Raw genomic sequence first — 23,045 nt, 5'->3', positions numbered from 1 at the left:
CTTACGATTACTTATACTAATATAGGAAATTGATTTTCTAAAGAAATGTACCTAAATTATAGTCCTACTATATCACAAGCTAATCTATGTGTATCGAGTGAAGAAAGAAAATAGAGTGAGGAACATCGGACACAACAAACATGCAACTACAACCAGAGACCGCTTGCCTCAATATGCATCCTCGAGAGCTATCCTGGACGTTCCCAGTCCCCACTTGCAACCTCCGTTACATATAAACCATCACTGTGCAGAACTGTTAGAACTTTACTCATGAAATGTTAAGACACTGTGCTATAATATATTATTATTATATAGAAACGTATTATGTGCTTTATTACAAGTGAAATGGAATGTTCGTAAGGATGCATATAATTACCTGCGTTAATCATGACGGTGACATGAACATTGATTTTACCATTATTGTCGGTGGAGTATGTCGCCGTGCCGGCCTCAGTGAGCGCGATCTGATTGGGACTCACTATCACGTCTTTCCTACCGTCTATTGCGTCCTCGGTTTTGAGCGTTTCGTTGTCTTGCCCCTCGGGCGCTTTCCGGACGCCGTTGGGCAGATTCGTTCGCTCGTACAGTTTCTCGTTCTCGGCGTGGATCGCTCCGGGAGCGTAGTGGGAGGCGGCGTTCACACCGAACAGCGGGTTCGTGATCTTCGGTTGGTTGTAGGTTAGGTTCTTGTCGGAGTCTGTGGATTCGTTCGTCCGGTGCGAGGTGCGTTGGTTGAACGCGTGCTTGGGCACCGCGTAGTCGACGTTCCCCGAGTCGTAGCTCTGGTTGGACGTCGTGGAGCTGATGGACAGCCGGTTGTGGGCCAGCTCGCCCGGCAGATTCGCCGTGTTCTGGTCGTTCTCAACGCCATTCGTTAAGCCCTGCAAATTATATAAACACGATGTTTAGGAACTTTAGGTCATTTTCAAGATATTATTATTTTATTTATTCAGTACTATCTGTAGGAGGAAAAAAGAAATTGACACGTATATTTACTATATTCTCCAAAAATATTTCGTTTATAATTTTATAATATTTAAGAGATCAATATTTTACGCGTCTCGCGAATTCCCACGAGCGGAAGTTCGTAGATACAAGAACTAATAAATTTACAATGTTTACATCCTCTGGCATTTTATCTTGAAAACTTTAAAATGATCTCATTACGGTGACATCATCGTAAACAATTACACTAAATTCCAATCACCATGTAAATATATCCACGTTAAGAAAAAAAATTATAAAAGATGAGGATGTTACGATACCACAAACTAAATAAACCTAAAAATGCATAAATAAACAAAAATATGAATATAAGAAGAACCTATTTATTTAGATTAGCCGTATTAAAGAGATATTTTCAATATGGTAGGAAACATTTAAAGGTGAACTTATTAAAATACAGCTAGGTAAAATATAAGGATTTAACAACATGATATTATTGATAGAATGAACAAACAAGCTCACAATCTGTTAGATAAAGAAATAATTTGGAACGCCTCGTGTAATTCTGCTTCATACCAGATCACACCCTTCAAACCGAAACAGAGATAGGGTGGTGATATGTTGTGACGGTGATCACGCCGTAAACAAACTTAAAAAGTTTAATGTTACCATTACAAGGTATGATGCACTGAAAGTAACAATATCACTCACTGGAAGTGATGAAAGAAATCACTTAAAGTTTTATAACTTTTGCAATATATAGCTATAAAAACGTAATAATATAACAGAAATGTTCAATAGTGCTGTTATTTTAATAAAAAATCGTAAATATTTCAATGATAACAAGTCTATATACAAATAAATTGTATAGAAACACAATTATAGAAATACTGAAGTACAAATATGAATACAAATACAGAACTATAGTAATTCAAAATAACTTATTTCATATATTATCTGTACGACGAGAAGACACAAAGGTACTTGTGTGTACGTAGAAATTTACTTATGAAGTGAAGTGAAAAATTACGAGGGGATGTGCTTAACAATTTTAAAAGTGTCTTAAAGCTAAGTAAAAAATATGAATTCGCATTAACCAGAGAATACGATTACCATAAGGGAAACCCGTGCAAATCGCATTTACCCAGCGAATTAGACTATGACCATAAAGGAAAACTGTGCAGACAAACAGCGCCCAATACGTACCCTGTATCGAAGGCCTAGCACCTGCGGCTCCTTGCGCATCCGGTTCAAATTGTCATTAGTCAAAAACATAATATCCAGCGACATCGTGTACCGTTTACGTTGCGAACAAACCATGGAACATCGTCACTGAATCACATAAACAAATTTTTGTCGTACAAAAATCGTCAAGCCGAGTTCGGCGCGTAGGATATTTTGGGTGTATTTTCTTTTTCTAACATCGTAATGCATTATCGGTGTGCGGTTGTTAATTAGCGAGCGGTGCGTGCGCGACGGCCGCGCGCGGACTGAGCGGCCGCGCTGCGTGACAAATGCGATGCGAGGGAAATCGCGGGAAAACTCCGCGGCGGGCCGTCGTCAATCAGACCCACCACCGGAACGACATGCCAGGGATAGGGTTGCAGTCGAAGTAATTATCGATACGAATGACAATGTTATCGAAGGCCTAGAAATATCGATAAACGATATCGAAAATTTCAACGCGAATCATCGATAATCAGATCTTTATAACACAAAATGTACATACTGGCCTCCAATTTTTCGCAGAGTAAATTTAGAGACTACTGACTTATTACATCGATGTGGATTTTGCAATTCGAATGATTGTACATGGATAAAAACATTGATATTTTAGAGTCGATACCAAACTTTCGATACAACGTACGTCGCTAGCCAGTAGTAAGGACGCTCGTTCACGTTTGGATCACAACCAATATCCTCTCTACGAAACAACGCTACTGTTTTTATTTTTCCTCTACCCCCAATTATTTTTAGGGTACTTTCGATACAACGGACATCGCTAGCCAGTAGCCAGGACACTCGTTCTCATTTCGATCTCCACCAATCGCCCCACTACATAAAAACGCTACCGTTATTTTTCCTCTATCCCCAATTATTTTTCACTCGTCACTGTCTCTCACCTAACTTACGATCCGTTTACCACTTTCGTTTCATACTGACTGCTCATTCTAAATTCTTTAAGAGTGAAAAAATATAGGCATATCCGTAGTATCCGTAACAAGATGAGTTACGTGCGAAATGATTATTTATTTATTACTGCCACCGAATTATTGGTATAAAATTGTCACGCGAACTAGTTAGGAAAGCTAAGTGGATATTGAAAACAGCAAAAGAGACGTGATTTCATTTATATCGGATATAAAATATATAACGATTTCAGTTATAATTTAGTATCACATTATGTAGGTAACGTAACATTAATATCGTTGTCGGTGCCGTATTCCGGATAAGCGACATCTTTAAGATAAACGTTGTAAAAGAGGTTGCAGTTCACCTAATGATAAATGATCTCTCCCTATCATGGACCTACCACCACCTCATAGAAAATCGGTTCTACCTAAAATAATTAATAGATGCGTTGTCACTCCTGAAGACTGGCATCCACATCCTACCACCAAAACGCATCAACTTCTTCACGATATAATTAGTTGCTGCGGTGTTACTTCTCGGGAAGAACCATTCTAGTTCTTAATTCCATATATTTATACATTTAGCCAAACTTCTTTCAAAGATATAAGTAATAGAAGTAAGTAGTAAGTAAGAAGAAAAGGTTAAGTAAAAATGGTTGGCATAGCGGTTAAGAAACTCGGCCTTTTGATCGATGGGTCCGAGGACAACCATCGAATTGTTATAATTCCACGCAGCTCTGATTTTTCAGTTATGTGCCTTTAGAAATTTATTATCACTTGCTTAAATGGCGAAGGAAAACATCATGATGAAACCTGCATACCTGATAAATCTTAACAAAAAAAATCAAAGGTATGTAAAGTCTACGTCCTCTTTCTGAGAGGAGACCCATGTCCAGCAGTGGAACAGTAATGGGTTGATGATGACTAAAAATATATTTTACATAAGAAAGAAACTACTACTTTACCTATTACCAACATCAGTGTACCTAATATACTCGTACAATAACGGGCGCATTGAAACTCAAACGGAGCAACGATCTAACTCCACAACGCTAATAGGCATAGACGGTTCCATAACATGGGAGAACACTGTACAATTAATTATCTAAGTCCGGCTAATGACTATCGGTCTCGCGTCGAAAGCAGAGAAAGTACGGCCGCCACGTAAAAACGGCACCCGTTTAAATTATTCACTCTGAAAATACCAATGTTATGCGGGGCGTTCACGTTATACGTAATTAAAGTGAAATGAGATCGAATGCATATGATTATTATTATTTTTAAGGACCATTGTTTACTTCACTAATCGGTTTGTCGTTCGGCACTACGTGTATTGCGATAGAATTATAAAAACAAAAACTTCACTCCTTAAAAATACAAATTTTGTCACTACCATTATTCAGATGAATCTAATGACGCTGCATATACTAAAATCCGTGCGGAAGCTTGGGCTGGGCTTGGCTTGAGCGTTCTAAAAATGTGACACAAAAAATATCAAAAATCAAAAATAGCATGTAAACGGCAGAACATAAATTTATCTTAATACCAAGATACGAGGGTAAAATGGAGTTGACTTTTACGAGTCGAAATAGTTTTTCACGAAGTAATTTAGATACGGTTACGCTCAAAAAATATAGACCTTTAGTACACAGGAACGTACCTACGGATAGATAGACGACGTACACTTTAATCACAATGTTTACCGTGCAATTTCAACAGTATGCGGATTAGAACAAAATTGTGCGTATAAAAAGTAAATCTCTTATTGCAATTGCAATTAGGCGCGGCGCCGGGGCGCGGCACATACTTTCAGCCAATTATTTCTATGCTCGATCTCGATACTTGCTGGCGCATACAACTCATGAGTTATATCCACTAGCTGTACTATGAAAAATGTTACAGACACTACCGGTACTTTAGATTTTCTAGTATGATGGATTTGTTTTTGTTAGCCGATCTATTAATTATAATTGAAGTTATTCTATGTATGTATGTGACAGGAAGTAACGTCAAATTGTAAATTTTGAATTTACCACTTTATTCATATTAGTGTTTCGGCCAATACTGTATGTATATGTATGTGTGAATGTATGTATCTACTATACATGTTTCTGTGGTAATTCACTATTACACGAGCATAACAAAAACTTGACGAGACACAGACATGCCAATGTAAATAACGATCCGATTAGAATAAATCAAGTAATAAGAAACTGAATCACAAATAGGCAATTTAACGTAATGTCTTCTTTTATCAGTTGACCACACGTCAAGTATATTTACACAACACACGTTAAGTATATAGTAACGATTTGTACCTATATTAAATAAAAAATAAAAAAAGTGATTCGAACTACCTTATACAAGTTGAATTAAGTTGAATTAAGTATATACCAGTTAAATATTCAGTAATAATTATTTTACACAGAAAAATCGCCAGTTCCAATAATCCAATACATGAATTTAACCGAAAAAAACTGTCTTATTAAAATAACCGCTACCTTCGAAACAATAAAATATTATCCCAATAGAAAAAAAAAAATAGATTTTTAAATATTTGTTTGTTCGTCTGCATATCTATTACTTAGAGCGTACAAACAGAGCCGCGAAGGAAATTCCGTATATACCAATATTATACCTATAAAAATATTGCTTAACAATTTTATCCTAAACCTGTTTGCTACGTTTAAAAGTTGGTAGCAACGAAAGCAAAATAAATTATACTGCATATACAAAATTATAAGTCACATTTCAAGTTCTACTTTCGTCTAATGTCACACGCAGCAATCGTCATCTTGTAGCAACGATGAAGCACACACAACACACATTTGTCATGCGCATATGAGTGAATTAACGTAAAAATGTATCTCCAACTGTATGAAGTATGAGTAATATCGAGAAAGTACTACTTCGTTCGTAAATAATACGTGTGGTGTCTAAAAATATACAAAGTCATATAGTGAAGTATCTATGGGTGACTTTTAAAAGCAACTATTCTCCAATGTATTCATAAATAAGTATAAAAGTAGTGTGTTTGGTTTCCAATTATTTGTTTAAATTCTTTATTCGAGTAGTCAGTACAATCTATTTAATTTAAATACCAACTGATCTCTAGTAGAAAGTTTATATCGTACGTATGTATTAATTTTTACTAATCACCCATACTTGTAAAAGGCCGTGGATAACATGTTTGTTTGTTACATGTCTATACTAATATTATAAAGAGGAAAACTTTGTTTGTTTGATTGTAATGAATAGGCTCAAAAACTACTGGACCGATTTTAAAAATTCTTTCACTATTCGAAAGCTATTTTATCCACGAGTAACATAGGTTATATTTTATATGAAACATCTACACTAATATTATAAAGAGGAAAACTTTGTTTGTTTGTTTGGTTGTTATGAATAGTCTCAAAAACTACTGGACCGATTTAAAAAATTCTTTCACTATTCGAAAGCTATTTTATCCACGAGTAACATAGGTTATATTTTATATGAAACATCTACACTAATATTATAAAGAGGAAAACTTTGTTTGTTTGTTTGGTTGTTATGAATAGTCTCAAAAACTACTGGACCGATTTAAAAAATTCTTTCACCATTCGAAAGCTACAATATCTACGAGTAACATAGGCTTTATTTTATATGGAATATATTTGATAAATAGATTTTGAGGCGGTACAAAGTTTTCCGGGTCAGCTAGTATTACATAAAACTACTTAAGCTCATACATTATAGTACATGTACCCATATGTACATTAACAATGTTTCTTACACAACTACATCAAGATCATATCGGATGGCCGCAAAATTCATCCGCGTACTACTAACCGGCGCGGTAATTATCATTTCATTGTTATGTGCAATCTTGTAGCTACTGCATCCCTGCTTATAGCGAGAGCAACATTGTGAGAATGTAATGTAAATTATACATGCGTCTACATGTGTAACATTTGTTAGCTTTTTAGATGATGTATTTTTTATAATATAGAAGTAGCAGACGAGCATGCGGGCCATCTGATGGTAAGTGGCTACTGCCGCCCATGGACATCTATAATCAACCCCAGATACGATTACATATTCCTACCTGAGGTCGGACTCAGATGCACCGCAACCCCTGAGGACTAAGCTGGAACGCCTCGGTAAAGTATGTTGTATGTAAAGGCGTTCCAGCTTAGTCCTCAGGGGTAACAGCGCATCTGTGGCCGACCTCAAGTAGGAATATCTAATCCAATCGGGGGTTGATTACAGACGTCCATGGGCGGCAGTAGCCACTTACCATCAGGTGGACTGTATGCTCGTCTGCTACTCCTATATTATAAAAAAAATCTCCATAAACTTGAATAAGCAAAACATCACCTATATAGAAACTAATTTAATACGCATTACTACTACTTTATTTGCATAAAACTTTCAATGCCAATTACGGCACAGCGATGCTATAATAATATGCTTATTACTTTTGCTTAAGTTTTAATGTTAACATTGAACTTTAGTTTTGTAACATGAACCACTCAAATGAATTATATAAAACAGCAAATCATTTACCGCGGATTCGTGACCGAATGATATGGTTCTTTTCTTACTATTATTGGTTAAAAACTTCAGTTTGGTGTTAAGTTAAGACTTTATACTAAGTTATTAAGATATTTTATCAATTTATTTATTTCATTCAATGTTCAATATTTTCTTTAAGAATTATAACGGAAAAACAATAAAAAAGCAGCTTTTTTCTGGCTTATAATTTTTTTTTTGTATGCCAGTGTATTTAAATTACATAGCCTTCCAATCAGTACGTAAATTCGAGATATTTATTTTTGCTGTTGACACAATGGTATTAAATTAGAGGTCCAAATGACATATGCACGTTTTCTAATATTTCGAAGGTTTTCCCCCTTTTATGGTGCGCATAAAGAAAAATAACTTCAATAAGTTATCACCAGTTAGGCTCCGAAGGAAAACCTCATTACCTCTGAAATATACGCTAAGATAGAGAGTACGCTAATTTGCCACATTAATTAGATACAAAAGGATATTTGCAATATAATTAAATTTATTGTATTATGGCCATAATCATGATACAATTCTTTCGCAAGTTTCGTCTAATGAGTTTCCAGTATATCGTTACAAAATAGCAATAATTGTTACTCGAGAAGCATCGACGATGCATACAATTTCCCAATAGTGTTGTTGCAAGGTATCTATGGTAGCTTAAGCATCAAACAAGCATGAAGTGCAATGGATGTTATGATACAGTTTGCTAATCATCTTTGGCTAATTAATAAAAACTGCGTTGAAACCATCTTGATAGATACTACTAATTATCCGCTATGATCCGATATCAAATGTATGCCGCTTCATAAATATAAAGCAGTTATAGCAGCAGTATATACGTTTCAATATATCGATTAGAAAATTTAATTCTGTTCGTTTTAGGGAAATACTTAGGTGGAAGAGTTGTAGATGATATGTGGAAATGTATTTATTAATATTGACACGATAGTTTCCTTTAAATCGGTCGAATCCTAAAGGTCTCAAAACTAAATATATTATGACTTAACAGACTCAAAAAATAAGGTTATATATCTAACCATTATATACGTTTGTATATCCGCGATTTTTTCAAAAACTACTCATCCGATTTGGATGGGGTTTTTGTTGTTTTAACCCAAGTATAGTAAGTACAATTACACTTGTAAATTTTATCCAATCGTATTATTTGGGTAAAAAGTGTATTTTCCGCAAGAAAGCAGAAAGAAAGGAGATTTGCATCAAAATATCATGTGTATAGCGTATTCGTTTTAAGATGCACAAGATTAAACACAATTATGATAATTTTAATTAGGCGTCTTAAGTATGACGGAATGCGAATAAATGATTGTACAACCGATTATTTCCGCATTATCTTTCAATTTATTGAAACATAATATTAATCTGTCAGTTTGTATCTGTTAATAAATGTACATATTTTGTACATTTGCATATGGTTTTGCAAGTGTATAGTTTTGTGTAGTAGTTGTATGTATAATTTTGATGTTTTCCATAAAGAATGATACATTGTATAATTTTAAATTCACTCAAGAATTGCACTCAACAAATAATGCACCTACGCACTATTTGCTCAAAAAATAAAATATTGTTATAATTAATTTCTCAGTGTGTATTTAATATTTTTGAGAAAAAACAGAATCTTAAGATATAATAGATATGATAGATAATAGGCCTAAGCAACGAACATAAACATATAAAACCTATGGCGCTATCTAACGCCGTGTTCATTAGCATAACTAAGTGCCTGTAGAAAGTTTAACTTTATATTGCCTCAATAATTTCACCTCTACACGCAAGAGAAGCCGCTGACAACAAGCCTGTATCACAAATAAGAGATTTTTTTCACCTGGGATTGATTTTTTAAGGGCCAGTCACCGTGTGACATTGACGCAATTTGGGAGGGAAAAAACCCTCCGTCAAGGGTCAAAAATGTATAAAATAAATACAAAAGGACAACGGGCAGTGCGCTGAGAGGACTCAAGTTGCGTTCCTTTAGATACCCCGGAGTCCTCTACGCAGCGCCGAGGACAGCCACCGAGGGGGTTTTAGTGCGGTAAAAATCCCACATAACCCTGTGTCACTCCCACGGCACCTTTTGAAGGATTCTCCCTCAAAAAAAAAATGCCAAGAAAACTGTTGCAACTCAATTTGGGAGCGAAAAATCCTCAGTCGAGGTCCAAAATGTATATTATAAATGCTAGGACAAGTCAGAAAAAGCCGGCCCGAATTTTATGAAAAGTAACAAAAGTAAAGACATTTCGTCTGTACTTCATCCGTTGTACTTAATCTGTTTCTCGAAAATGGTATTTGATTTAAATTTTGTATTCCAGTAAAGTTTTCCTTTTCAAGTTTCACTACACAAACCATTTAAATATTAATTTGACGTTTGTACCGCCATCTATCGCGCGAAAGCTGAAATACTTATGCACTAACATTTTTGCAATAAATTGTGCAAAATTGGTAAAAAACATACATATGTCTGTATCTATTGTCTGTGCGATGGTTGCGTAGATTTCCACCTCGTCGCTTCAGCTGCTGACTGGCTCAAATCGCGACCGCATTAGTTGTTTGAGCGACTCCAAAAATTATCAATAACAGAGTCTACGAGTGTCTACAGATGGGTAAGCGAGTAATAAATCGCCGAGCGACTTTTGACACGCTAGTTTTGTCTTTCACGTTAAATACTAGCTCCCAGTTGCTCAAGCGACAGTTCTCAATGGGCAGCTTTAAGGGTGGCCGTCAGTGTACAAAGGCTATTAAGCTACATTTAAATAAGATATGATCCTGACCTGGTACTCATCATCGACAGCAGAGTCGAAGGTCTCGCGAAGTCGTGCTTCGCCTCTCGCGTCCGCTTTCGCCGCCATTTGCTTCTCACGCAGCGACGTCCGCCGGACTGACCGCACCCTGCGAAGTAAGAATTATTTGTATTCATACTGTTTGAAATAGTAGATTTGAAATATAGGTACTAATAAAAATTAGATTTGTATAAATTTTACACCATAATAGCCCTTTGACAGAAGAAAGTCTTAGACAGAGTTTTTAGCCTTTGGGTATGAAATCCTAAAAGAGAATTAATTAGCAGTTATGCTTAGCGTAACGCTAGAGTACGTGTTCTATTGAAAGATAAGGGGTGTCGACGATGTGGGGCCAGGATAGAGGAGAGGAGGATGGTGCATACCTTTGAAGATGGTAGAATCCTCTGTAGTTCGACTCCGACGGCACTTTCACCACACATTTCTGCCTAATAACAACAATGTTAAGCGGTGCTGTGTGCTGATGTGAAGGGTGTGGTAAAGAAGATATACTTATCCGGGGCATTCCAGCTTAGTCCCCAGGGGTAGTAGCGCATCTGTGGGCGCCGCCGCACGTGCCCTGCGCGGCGGGGCGGGGGGGGGTACCTGCTGGTGCTGGCGGTGGAGGAGGAGCGGCGCGCGGTGCGCAGGCGCTCGCCGGCCGCCAGCGCCGCGCGCCGCCGCACGTCCTCCTGCTCGGCCGCCAGCCGCGCGATGCGAGCGCGCATCTCGCCCTCCTCGCAGATATCTGCGTGGAACACGTACGTTACTCTGTGATATTGTCTGACTTAACTTATGTATACATTAACAGGCACTATATAAACATGCATAAAGTAGGAGGATACGCCCATGGATAAGTCCGAAATAAATGATAATGGACGATTTGACGTCCGGAGGTGCCATCGCCACACCCGATTTTCGCCCAATAACAACAAATACATATTGCTATGTTTTACTTTGCACAGTGTAGCAAGAATGACATATTAATCCGAGGCATTCCAACTTAGTTCTCAGAGGTAGCAACACATCTGAAGCCAATCTAACAAAAGATTACAGATATCCAAGAGCAGCAATTGCCACATAATCCTTACATGCCAGATACTCCTTAAATGCTCGTTTTATGCCCACATTATCAAGTCAGGCTGCTTGCTATAAAAATATACTCATATAAGACAAATATCAAAAAAACTATTAAATGAGAACATGCTCTGTTACAATGATTGTAATGTAGTTAAATTATTATTATGAAAAAATATTACCTGCTGGTGTTTCATCGTGCTTGTTTCTCACGTTGAGATCAGCCCCATATTGTACTAATAGTTCTAATACTTCTAACTGCAACAAACAACATAATTTTTATTATAATATATTTTTTTTACTATACAAGTAATTTTAAATGATTAGTATACCTCAAATTTAAAAACACATTTTTATTTATAAAAAAATGTGTCTGATATAAAAACGAATGGATAGTGTTATTGATGATGATGATGGTGATGATCATGGAACAGAAAAAACAAGTGGAAGTGCAAAGTAGGCGTGGCGCGGCTTCCACTACTAGGCGTTGTTACTCTCACTTGCCTTCAAACGAGTCTACTCATGTTTGAGCGTCGGTCCGAGACAGATGTTTGTCAAATTCTATAAAATAAATTATTAAGACATATTATGCTATTTTGGAATGTAAAAATGATAGCAGAAAGAAGACAATTAAAAATGGAGGTGTTTCGTACCATCACTGAGTACAATTTTATTTTATATTTCCTAAAATCTTAAAAATATCAAATTTAAAAATGATTTCCACATAGTCACGCTAAAATCAACCTTAATGCTTTCAAATAAAGTTAATTTTTTAATTGATTCCACCATACCAAAACGTCTAGAAGAATCCACGCTACTCAATAAGTGATGGGGGCAAGTATAATTTTTCTTATCGATATTTTATAATATACATTATTATAAAGGTAAAATATTATATTTAGAAAATAAAATTATATAAATCTAAAATTAGGTTCTTGCGGCAAAAAGTATCGTAATAGCTACTGAGGTGTACTCACATATCATATCTCTCATGACATATCTCATTATTTTTCGATGGCTTGGATTCATGAGTGCTACTAGTAAGGAGAAATAGACCGATGCTATATAATTGTTAAGGATGCGAACAATTACTAAATGTTTAACATTTATATATTTACTTCATATCATTTACAAAATATATCTATGTACAAAAATACGTTAACTATGTAGTACGTAGTATTTAGAGTCTTGAACATTTTAACCTAACTATTTTTTTATAATATATTTTTAAAACAAATTTAAAATCTGCGGCAGCTTAAATAGCTAAAAACTTCATCTGTTACTCTATATATGTAACAAAATCTTAAGCTTCCCTTTTCAACAGCATCGGTCTGCTTTCGGTAACATTTTCGTTTCGTGCATTCATTTTTAGGACTTTTATTTACGTAACCTACGTTCATGACACATAACCTACCTATGTAATACTTATATTTTTTTTATTTTACTTTTTAATAATTAATCCTCGCTTAATTTTAATTCTACATTTATAGCTCACAGTAAATCGATGAGTATCGATAGTTTTATCGTAAATAAACTCTTTTCTGCTCTATTCCAGTAGGAGAAATATTACGCAAGTTTGGTCCGTAAGTTTAAGGTGCTTAGGGCTATAATCGCATTAAGCCCAATCACTGCCATAGATGGCAGTGATTGGGCTTAATGCGATCATGAGTCAAGTAGCGGAACTACATTTTCAAATACTAAATGACGTAAATTCTTTTATGTGTTGTAGCAAAATAAACCTTAATATTATATGCGCCTAAGTTGTTTTTACATATTCATTCCGTATATTTTAGAATACTTTTGAGTTAACTATAAACGACCAATAAAATGATATTTACTTTAGTAGTGTTATATGTAACAAGAAAAACGCAAGTGTGAGTTTGGGGACAACGGTTCCGATACATTCGCTCGTACTTACCACTTCTACTTGATTTTCTTTTCTATGGTAATGATAATGATAATTAATAATTGTAAAGTAACGTGTCCCCAGCAGGCGGCGGCATGCACCGGCTGCCACATGTGGGAAGAGACCCATGCCTAATAGTGGGACGGTAATGGGTTGTTGTTATTGATGACGATGATGATGATGATGATGATGATGATATATTGTTAACTAACGTGTCCCCAGCAGGCGGCGGCGTGCACCGGCTGTCACATATGGGAAGAGACCCGTGTCTAACAGTGGAATGGTAATGGATTGACGATGATTATGATGATGGTGATGATGATGATGAATAGTTAACTAACGTGTCCCCAGCAGGCGGCGGCGTGCACCGGCTGCCACATGTCGTGGTCCACCACGTCGCTGGACGCGCGGTGCTCCAGCAGGAACTCAACCACCTTCAGGTAGCCGTTCGCAGACGCGATGTGCAACTGGTGAACACATCACATCATTAGTATATTGTAGTGTTAGTAGACTGCATACAACAATAATAGAACATTTAAGGTATCAATAATGCAAATTGAGAAAATAAATAAAAGTTTCTATGTCCGTCATATTAACTGATGTTGTAAGATGTTGGGTTCTAAGGACATACTCCTAGAAGAAAGACATAATAACCATCTAGATTTTTAAATTTGGAACCTTCTACACGGATATCATTTGGTATAGTAACTAGTGTCACCATGTTGCCGCGCGAAACGTCATATAATGCGATAATTGGTCATCCACCCATGCAGCACAAAGGCCATGTACACAAATGTTTAATCTACCCACCCACTAGATCAAAAAAAAAATATCGCTAACGCATATTATAGGTATTAATATAATATTTTTGATACAATTTAGCGAAAATTTTACCCATAGGAAATTAGCGACATCTACACGGACATTTGATCTACCAGCCATTACAACATAAAACACACTCACCAACGTAGCTCCCTGGCTGTCCCGCGGCTCGTCCAGGTCCATCCCGTCCTTGACGAGCTCCGCGACGTCCAGCAGCATCCTCATCTCGGTCGCTGCTCTCGTCTCGTCTATCAGCCGCTGAGTCACCCCCCGCGCGGCCATCTCGCTCTCTATAGCGTCCAACGTCCTCTCCTCCTCGCATATATCGTATGGCATGTTTCCGTCTCCGTTCACTGCTAGTAGGTTGGCGCCTCTGCAAGTAAAAAATATTGTTATGAAACAAATATATGTTGCCTATGATAGAAATGGAAGTCTAAATACAGGTTTGGTAACGCTTCAAAAGGTTAAAAATGGTATTTTTTTAAAGAAATAGCAAACAAGCATGCCGTCCACCTGATGTTAAGTGTCACTGCTGTCATTAAACATATAAATTAAACTCCATATACAACAGCGGTTTTACCTAAAGCCAGTCACAGATGTGTTACCACTCCTGAAGACATGGCTAACAAACGAGCACTCAATACATCTAATGATAAATGACTGAATAAATGATCCATGAATGTCTGCAATCAACCCCAGAACGGATTAGAATCGTAAAAAATCCTCTTACCACGCCTTTTAAACTAGGTACAATACAACGACGATTAACATTGCTGTTATAGTGTAATAGGCGTGGCGGTGATGCCTCCAAATCCAGAGTCGAACCGCAAAGGTTTCTACCATCTTTCCATTCCAATCAGTTCTATTAGCCACGTTAATACCAACATTACGAGCCGATACCAAGATTACTATCTAGACAACCAAGTAAGGTTTAATTCACCTCTGTATAAGTATCCGCACCAGGTTAAGGTTCCCACAGGTGGCCGCCGCGTGCAACGGCGTCCACTTCTCGCTGTCCTCAGCGTTGACGTTCGCGCCGTGGTCGAGCAGCAGGCGCATCATCGCCTCGTTGTTGTCTATACAACACTGGTGTAGCGCTGTTAAACCGTCCTCGTTCGTCGCGTCCGGTGTTACCCCGCGCGCGAGTAAACGGCGCACTGCAATTGAAATAGTATAACAATTTATTAATTATCATTTTTAGAATCAGTAAATCCTTAAAAATTAAATTCCTACGCCTACCGCCTTACGTCTTATTTGAATATGATTTTTCAAATGGGCCTTCAGGACCAAATCCGAATCAATTAGGAGTAGCGAAAAAATCTGAAAGGAGTTACGAGGCCGATTTTGATAAAAACTAAAACTGCATCATTAGATTTTTAAAATACTTTTTGGCCAGCCGGGAATCGAACATGTCATTTGAAAAAAAAAATACACTTGTGTTACTTATAAGGATCAAATTCTGGGAAGTAATGATAAATGACAAACTAAAGGAAAAGGCTCATTTTGAAATTCACCCTATGTACTTTTCCTATAACACAAATATAAATGACACAAACGTACATATTTTTTAATTTTTCTTTTCTGTATGTACGGTGTACATGATTTATTTATACATTATATTCATTCATAACAAGGTAGTGGAATTTCTGAGAGTGGTACAGGTAAATCCCCGAATATATATCATTTTCAAAACGAAGTCACTCAAAGATCAGTGATCGGTCTAGCCATCAGGAAATCGGGGCAAGTGGATCTCAAGCAGGCAAATTTGATAAAGTGATGATTATTATTTATAAGAAGTTCAATAACTTGTATCATCTATGAGTAGACATATTATTTATAATATTATTTATATTGATTCAATATACATTTAAGAGAAGGATTAAAATCTAATTTAAAAACTTGTTTATCCGACACTTAGGCGTTGACAAAAATGACGATCGAGGGGCGTTTGCTTCCTACGCTGTTTAAGAGCCAAGGTCCCTTATCCAGCTACACCAAACTGAGTTACCATTAAGAAATTCTAATATTATGTATCTGATGTCATCTCTATGTGCTCGTGAGTGATTTCATTATGTGATCATTATCCGCCTAAATAAATGAATACTGAATACGTATAGGATTAATTAAATTATCTATGTACATTAAGATTATCGAAGCGATGAAAATTTAGATAAAAATATGTGTTTTCCTTCAACTTCCCTGGCGTATTTAAGTTTTTGCAACATACTTAATGAGTTTTTAAAATCAAGTAATTCTTGAGATTTTGTACATGTAAATCAACTAATTTAGATTTATTTAAATATAGAAAAATAGTAAATAGGAAACAGTCCGCCTGATGGTACTTGAGTTCGGCCACTGATGCATTACTACCCCTGAACCTAAGTTGGAACGCTGGGGATAAGTATATCTTCCTTGCCGCATCCTTCAAACCAGGCCACAGCGGCGGTTAACACTACTGTTATAAGGCGGAAATAAAGAACATAGTACTGAAAGTTATCTATATCGGTGTAAAATCGGTTTGTCCCTACATATACTACTTTCTAGCCATAATCGACGGCGCATGATGTCAAATATTCTACATGTGTTCCAATATACGTATAAAATATTAGTGGAAATGGGATCGAACAGGAAAACAAAGACTCAAAAGCAACACGCACTGTAGAACGTATAAAATATCACTCGATGGCATGGGAATGGTCGCGTCGCCAGATGAGATCATGTTTACATGTACTGTAAACATGTAATCGACGATCTAATCTGCACCGCGAGCATAAGCCGATTCCGTCTAGGACAGGGGTAACCAACTTATGGTTACTTTTACTATTTACTGATTAAACTCTGTCCGTTCTATCGATCGCAAATTGTTTCCTTGCTCCCCTTAGGAAATTTAGTTGGCGAAGAGGGCAACGGCGTTAACCTCAAATTCTGTTTTAAAATTTGATTCTCTGGCAATTATTGACGAAAAAAATCGCCAAATTTTTCTTTATCTTGCCACAATAGACTGAACTTATCATCGCGATTGACCGGTCGATTGCGATCAACGGGTTGATCACCCCTGGTCTAGGAGAACACGCGAGAACGGCGCTTCGGCTCACGCTTCGTGTAATATATAGATCGCGGATAAACATTTGTCGATAAGCGTATTAAATGCTTCTAGTGATTAAAACCATATTGGATTAAAAGATTACGAGCTAAATTTCTCACATAGGAACCTTCAAAAATTTAATTTAATTTCATAATGTCTATCTATGAAACTACTTGTAATGGCCTTACATCCTGTCAATATCAAATATTTTTGGGTTACGCACAGAAAGGAATCCTATCACTTAGCCTATGCCGTCTACACGGGTTATATAGTCTGCACACATCATGGACAAAATACAGATTTGACCCAGAATATACGATACACATCAAATTAAAAAAATCATTAAATTTAGTATCCCACTTCTGAACACGAATCCCCTCTCAGAATCAGAAAGATTAGCCCAAAGTCTACCGCGCTAGCCAAGTGTAAATTGGTAGAAAGTTCAAAAAATAATAAATTATATTTTACTATTACAACCATTAAATCGAATATACCTGAGTGTTACAATAAATTCTTGTACAATATTCTAATGTCACCCACGGAAGTGCTCTTATCAAATGTAATCAAATTACAGGAAGCTTACAAAACGATAAATACGAGCGATACCGATTAACGACAATTACGAAATGGTTATGTAAGGGCTAATACGGCGCTTGACATTAATTATTTATTTACTACCCACAAATAATTCACTTACTTAATTATTTCACAATTATTAACGGAATTACTCGTATATAAAGATTGACATCTGGCCTATAGTTGTTGTATGTTTTTAACCCACTGCTACGCACGGGTCTCCTGTCAGAGTGAGAGGTTAACGCCATATTCCTCAGCGCTGACCAAGTGCAAATTGGTAGACTTCACACACCGTTGTAACTCTTTTGTTGAGATTTTATCCTTCATTGTTTAAACAACTGATAATTGATATCTAATACGCTAACTTTAAAAAATCTAATCTAAGGTATCGCGCATCTGAATTCGAACCTCGGACGTCCCGATCGAATGACCTAGTGTCTAACTACTGGACTATCACTGCAGTTCCATATTTAAATACCCGTGTTTATTTTCATGATACCAAAACATAATGTTGTTTACACTGGAAACAGTCTTCCTGTTGCCAGAAAACATTCGAACCCATTCGACTAAACTTTCACGTAAGGAACACCATAACAGGAAGCGCTATACCGTACTTTTACCTTGAAAACTATAGATATATGTGCAAATAGAACACATGCATGCACTAGAATAAACGTCGCATTTAAAATAAGCATGTTGTTTCAATAAATTACCTTCTTCAACGTCATTGCGGGCCGCGGCTTCTAGTAACATCACGCTGTCGCTGAAATATATGTTTCGCTTGTTGCTCTTCTCGCGTTTCGCCCGCGACCTCGCCCACTCCTTCTCTCTTTGCTGCCATAGTTTCAGCTGCTGCATGCGACGCCTGGAAAATGACGCACATTTTTAAGGGTGAAACTTTGCAGAAATTCACTAACCTACATTTTGTGTAACGGTGGCATAATATGAAAGAGAACGTTGGAAGATACCAATGCGTTACTTATTTGTATCTTATAGGATATATGATCGCAGTATCATTGGAATGATAAGGTAAAGCAAATGAGTAATTAAGGTGTTCCAGCAACCCTAAATTAAATAGAAAATTATCGTAATTAGAAGGTTCAATAAGGAGAAGAAAAACTGTTGATTTACCAGCACTTAAAACACGTCTAAAGTAGAAATATATTTACAAACAATAACAAAACTACTTCTGAACCTTAAAACTTATATTTCACTGTAAATAGGAATCACCCACGCATAGCAACTTAACATTTAAAATCGCACTCGCATCAACAACTCACACACATTTGCAATCACAATAACAAATACTAAACACACATACACACCCCCAGTAATCAGAAATCTTGAGAAGAACGATTCCCGAGGCAGCGATTGGAATTTTACCCATCCGGCAATATGTAAACGGAATTCCTTTCCAGGCAAGATGTGCGCTTCAACTCGAACTAACGACGATTGTCACACCTTATATATTTTCTATGGTAACACGATATTTGCAGGACATTTAACATGCTAGATGTTGACATCGCACTTTAAGTACGACATAATAATATAGCACACTAAGCATTCTAATACTTTATTTTGATAATACCACTAAAGTGCCCGTCCACGTGTATTGCAGTTTTAGGCCTTAACCTTAGAAATATTGAACATTTAAGATTTTTAGGTTCTTCAAGTATTTCAGAACAAATCAAATAGAACATGTTTGTAATGAAGAATTATTTTATTAGGGTTGACATATAAACAAAGGATCTCTTGGTGATCGTAGTATCGTCGGATCAGATCTATTTTTAAAATAAATATACGTAGTGTGTACATTACTATTTACGTCGTATTAGTAGTCTGGTATTACACGTAAAAATAACATTAATAACATTGATTAAAGACGTGCATATCCCATGTTAATTCAACCGATAATAAAGTAGTCTTAGGCGTTCAAAAGTAAGAGTTTTCATACGAGTTTAAATACTAGATTTAAATCAAACTTAAAATAGTTGTGCAACCGTATGAGAAGCTATTTTATGACAATGTTATCAAACTTTCGGTGTAACCTTCCCGCAAGAACGCAAACTGGTCCAATGAGTAATTTTTCCCCACGCTCAATAAAACGAAATTTATTGCATTTATAATTGTGCAGTTTATTTCGTGTACTCGATGTCGGCTGTTCAGAGCAAAGCTTATGTGTAACACCGGCGGAGCGAACCGGTTGTAGAGCCCGCGTGTGCGTTACCTCAGAGTAATGATTCGCATAGAGTACGCCCATGCCACAAACACTTTGTACGAATCCTATAGTCGTCACAATTTAATAGGCCCAATTTGACACATGCCATCCCCAATGTCATTTCTTAAACTCAATGTCAATGTCTTAAACTAACTTTTTAGTAGGGAAATTACGACCACGTGACGGTTAGAGCTTGCAGATTCAAAGAATTCGGAAGAAACCATAATCGATTAACTTTCAAATAATCGAAACTTATAATTAGCAATAACTAATTATTTTTCCCTTTTTCATTATAACAACAATAAAATAATCAAAACTTTGTTTCTTAGTGAATGACAAAACGAAAAAAAAATACAGTTTTATCGATGCTTTATTTAACCTTCTAAAAAGGATTAAATTTTTAAATTACACTAGAATTTATTTTCTTTTCTTCTTTTTATTGAATATTTAAATGATTTAGAAAAATATAGAATAAATATTCTATTTACAAAATATTAAGTAATTTATACAATACGACGTGTGGTTGTAATCGATTTGTCGTAAAAATTGGTTTCTTTGGTTATCGATTTGTATGTCACATGCTTAGAGCCTAGCGATGGCATGTGTCAAAATGGGCCTATTAAATTATGACGACTATAGGTACACATGTTATTGTCCCTGTAGTACCGGGACCAGAATAGGGCTACGGTATCCTATGCCTGTCGTAAGAGGCGATTAAAAGGGGCTTCTGGGGTTGCGGGCGGCAAGAGTGGGAGCTCAAACCGTCCAGCAAGCGACCCCGGGAAGGACAGCGGTTTGTGTGGTCGCATATCGCTGTAATCACCAGGGGATGTGAGAGGAGCGTAAATTGCTCCCCCCAGGGCAGAGCTCGACAGAAGGGCATCGCGTTAGGAGGACTCCAGTTGTGTTCTGTTGGAGATCCCGGAGTTCTCCACCAAACGCTGAGGACGGCCACCGGGGGGTTTTAGTGCGGTAAAAATCCCACATAACCCGGGGTCACTACCATGGCGTCGGGTACCTTTTGAAGGTTTCCTCTCGTCAACAAAAAAAAAGGTACATATGTTATAGAAGCGGTAGAATCCTTCGTGGTTCGACTCCGGCGGCAGCAGTTTTACGTGCTGCTGTGTCATGGTTTGAAGGGTGTGTTGGAAGAGACATACTTTTGCGAGGCGTTCCAGATTAGTTCTCAGGGTTGCAATAGCAACCCATCTATGGCCGACCTCAAGTAGGAACTAAATCTAATCTTGATTGCAGATTTCCGTAAGCGGCATTATCCACTTACCATAAGGTGGATTGCATGCTCGTCTTCTACGTCCATATAATATTATTAAAGATTAAAACAAATAAATTAACAAACTCTCTCCACTTCAATGTAATGACTGTGCGTTCTACACCGAGCATAGTATAGGTGTTCTGACGTGTGCCTACTGTTCCTACCTGAGTAGGCTCGATCTAAACTGAATTACTCTGAGGCCACAACACACCGTCACGAGTGTGTTCGGGACAAATAAGTGTGTCATTAAATCTTATATCGACGTAACTAGGACGCTTACAAAACTCTGATCAAATGCTATATAATAAAATCCACGTGAACGTTACTAAAAATTCGAATAAACTGATTGCAACCTATGATTATTTTAATAAATACATTATGACCGTACTATTAAGAGAACATATCATAGGAATGCAAACATTGATAGCAACTTCTATAGAAAACTTTATCAAGTCTGAGAAGTGTTTAAAGAAAAAAATAATTCAAGTTTGAAAACTAGTTTAAGTAAAATTTGATGGTGACTCATCGTTATATTTGATTGTCCGGTTGGTTAAGTCAGTCTGTAGCACTATATTATACTTTTATGTTTTACCACGCCCTTTCAATCAAAACAGGTGATGCGTGTGGCGACTGGCGACGCACATTCAAATAACAAATTTAACCATCGATATAAATAGGTATAAATAATACATAAGTTACAAATGCGGTCTGAGGTTCCTAGTCAGAAAAGATCCTTAATCGTCATTGCAAAAAGACAGTCTTATGGTGGGGACATGGGCGCTCTTTCTTTACGTGACGATATCTACAATTCAACTCTTCGTTCTAATATGTCAAACTACATCACCAATTTCCGATCTCTAGACATAATCACGAAAGAAACTGTAAAACATTTACAAAAAATATTATTAAATTTATTCGTGTACAATCCATTAGCGCAAAATTGAAGGGTACTTGAATAGATAGCGCACACACATAGATGTGAAGTTGTGATTGTTACTATTCATATATAATTGACACTGTGTTAATGACCAAGACTTACATTAAGTGTACGTATCTGTAATACATACGTTAGTGATAACAGTAAGCGTTTACTTACAAAATATAAAAAGAACTCTGCATATGGATAGAATTTTCACGTTCTATTAATGTACGAGAACGAGTTTACATTTAGCAAACACTTATCACCTGTACTATTTTTATTTATTTTCGTTATTTTCGTATCGATTTTGATGGTCACATAAAGATAGTATACATAACAGGAAATGGCTTATGTATGTGATATATTTACCAAAAATCAAAGATCAATTAACAAATAAAGGTTACAAATAACAAAAATATTTCGTTAAAAAATCTGAAAAAATCGCTTTTATTACTAATCTGTTGGATTCGTCAAAACGAAATATATGAGCCCAAACACGAGGGGCTTACTAGTATCCACTGAAGAGTTCCCACATCCACCTTCCAGCTCCATCATCAGATCAGCTTGGTGATACCAAATTATTTTCAATCAAACCATTTCACAATCAGACCTTTTAAAAATATTTTATTGTAACGAGCCGTATTCCAAGAAAAAATGATAACCCGACTTATTAAACTTATCTCATGTGATTAACTATTTCTTATCGGTCCTTAATTTTGCGGTCCGATGCAAATTGGTCAGGTTGT

The 23,045-nt window shown here is 36.6% G+C and overlaps 1 protein-coding gene across 2 annotated transcripts in view; it reads right to left on the bottom strand.

Moving 5' to 3' along the window:
* Nucleotides 1-23,045, bottom strand: part of MYPT-75D (Myosin phosphatase targeting subunit 75D) — a 43,537-nt gene that overhangs the window by 3,041 nt on the left and 17,451 nt on the right. The window contains exons 3-10 of one of the 2 annotated variants that reach the window (XM_073091089.1): nt 18,603-18,754; nt 15,169-15,385; nt 14,370-14,601; nt 13,748-13,873; nt 11,683-11,758; nt 11,030-11,171; nt 10,418-10,535; nt 377-881 (exon numbers count right to left, since the gene is read on the bottom strand). In XM_073091089.1, the coding sequence (XP_072947190.1) occupies nt 377-881; nt 10,418-10,535; nt 11,030-11,171; nt 11,683-11,758; nt 13,748-13,873; nt 14,370-14,601; nt 15,169-15,385; nt 18,603-18,754 (1,568 nt within the window). The remainder of the gene's footprint in view (nt 1-376; nt 882-10,417; nt 10,536-11,029; nt 11,172-11,682; nt 11,759-13,747; nt 13,874-14,369; nt 14,602-15,168; nt 15,386-18,602; nt 18,755-23,045) is intronic. The other variant, XM_073091090.1, reaches the window with a different exon arrangement.

The sequence above is a fragment of the Epargyreus clarus genome, unplaced genomic scaffold (genome assembly GCF_041222505.1).
Source record: "Epargyreus clarus isolate Ecla_fem2 unplaced genomic scaffold, WU_Ecla_fem_2.2 ptg000034l, whole genome shotgun sequence".
NCBI lineage: Eukaryota > Metazoa > Arthropoda > Insecta > Lepidoptera > Hesperiidae > Epargyreus > Epargyreus clarus.
The sequence above is the reverse complement of the archived record's forward strand: the minus strand, read 5'-3'. Positions and strand labels throughout refer to the sequence as shown.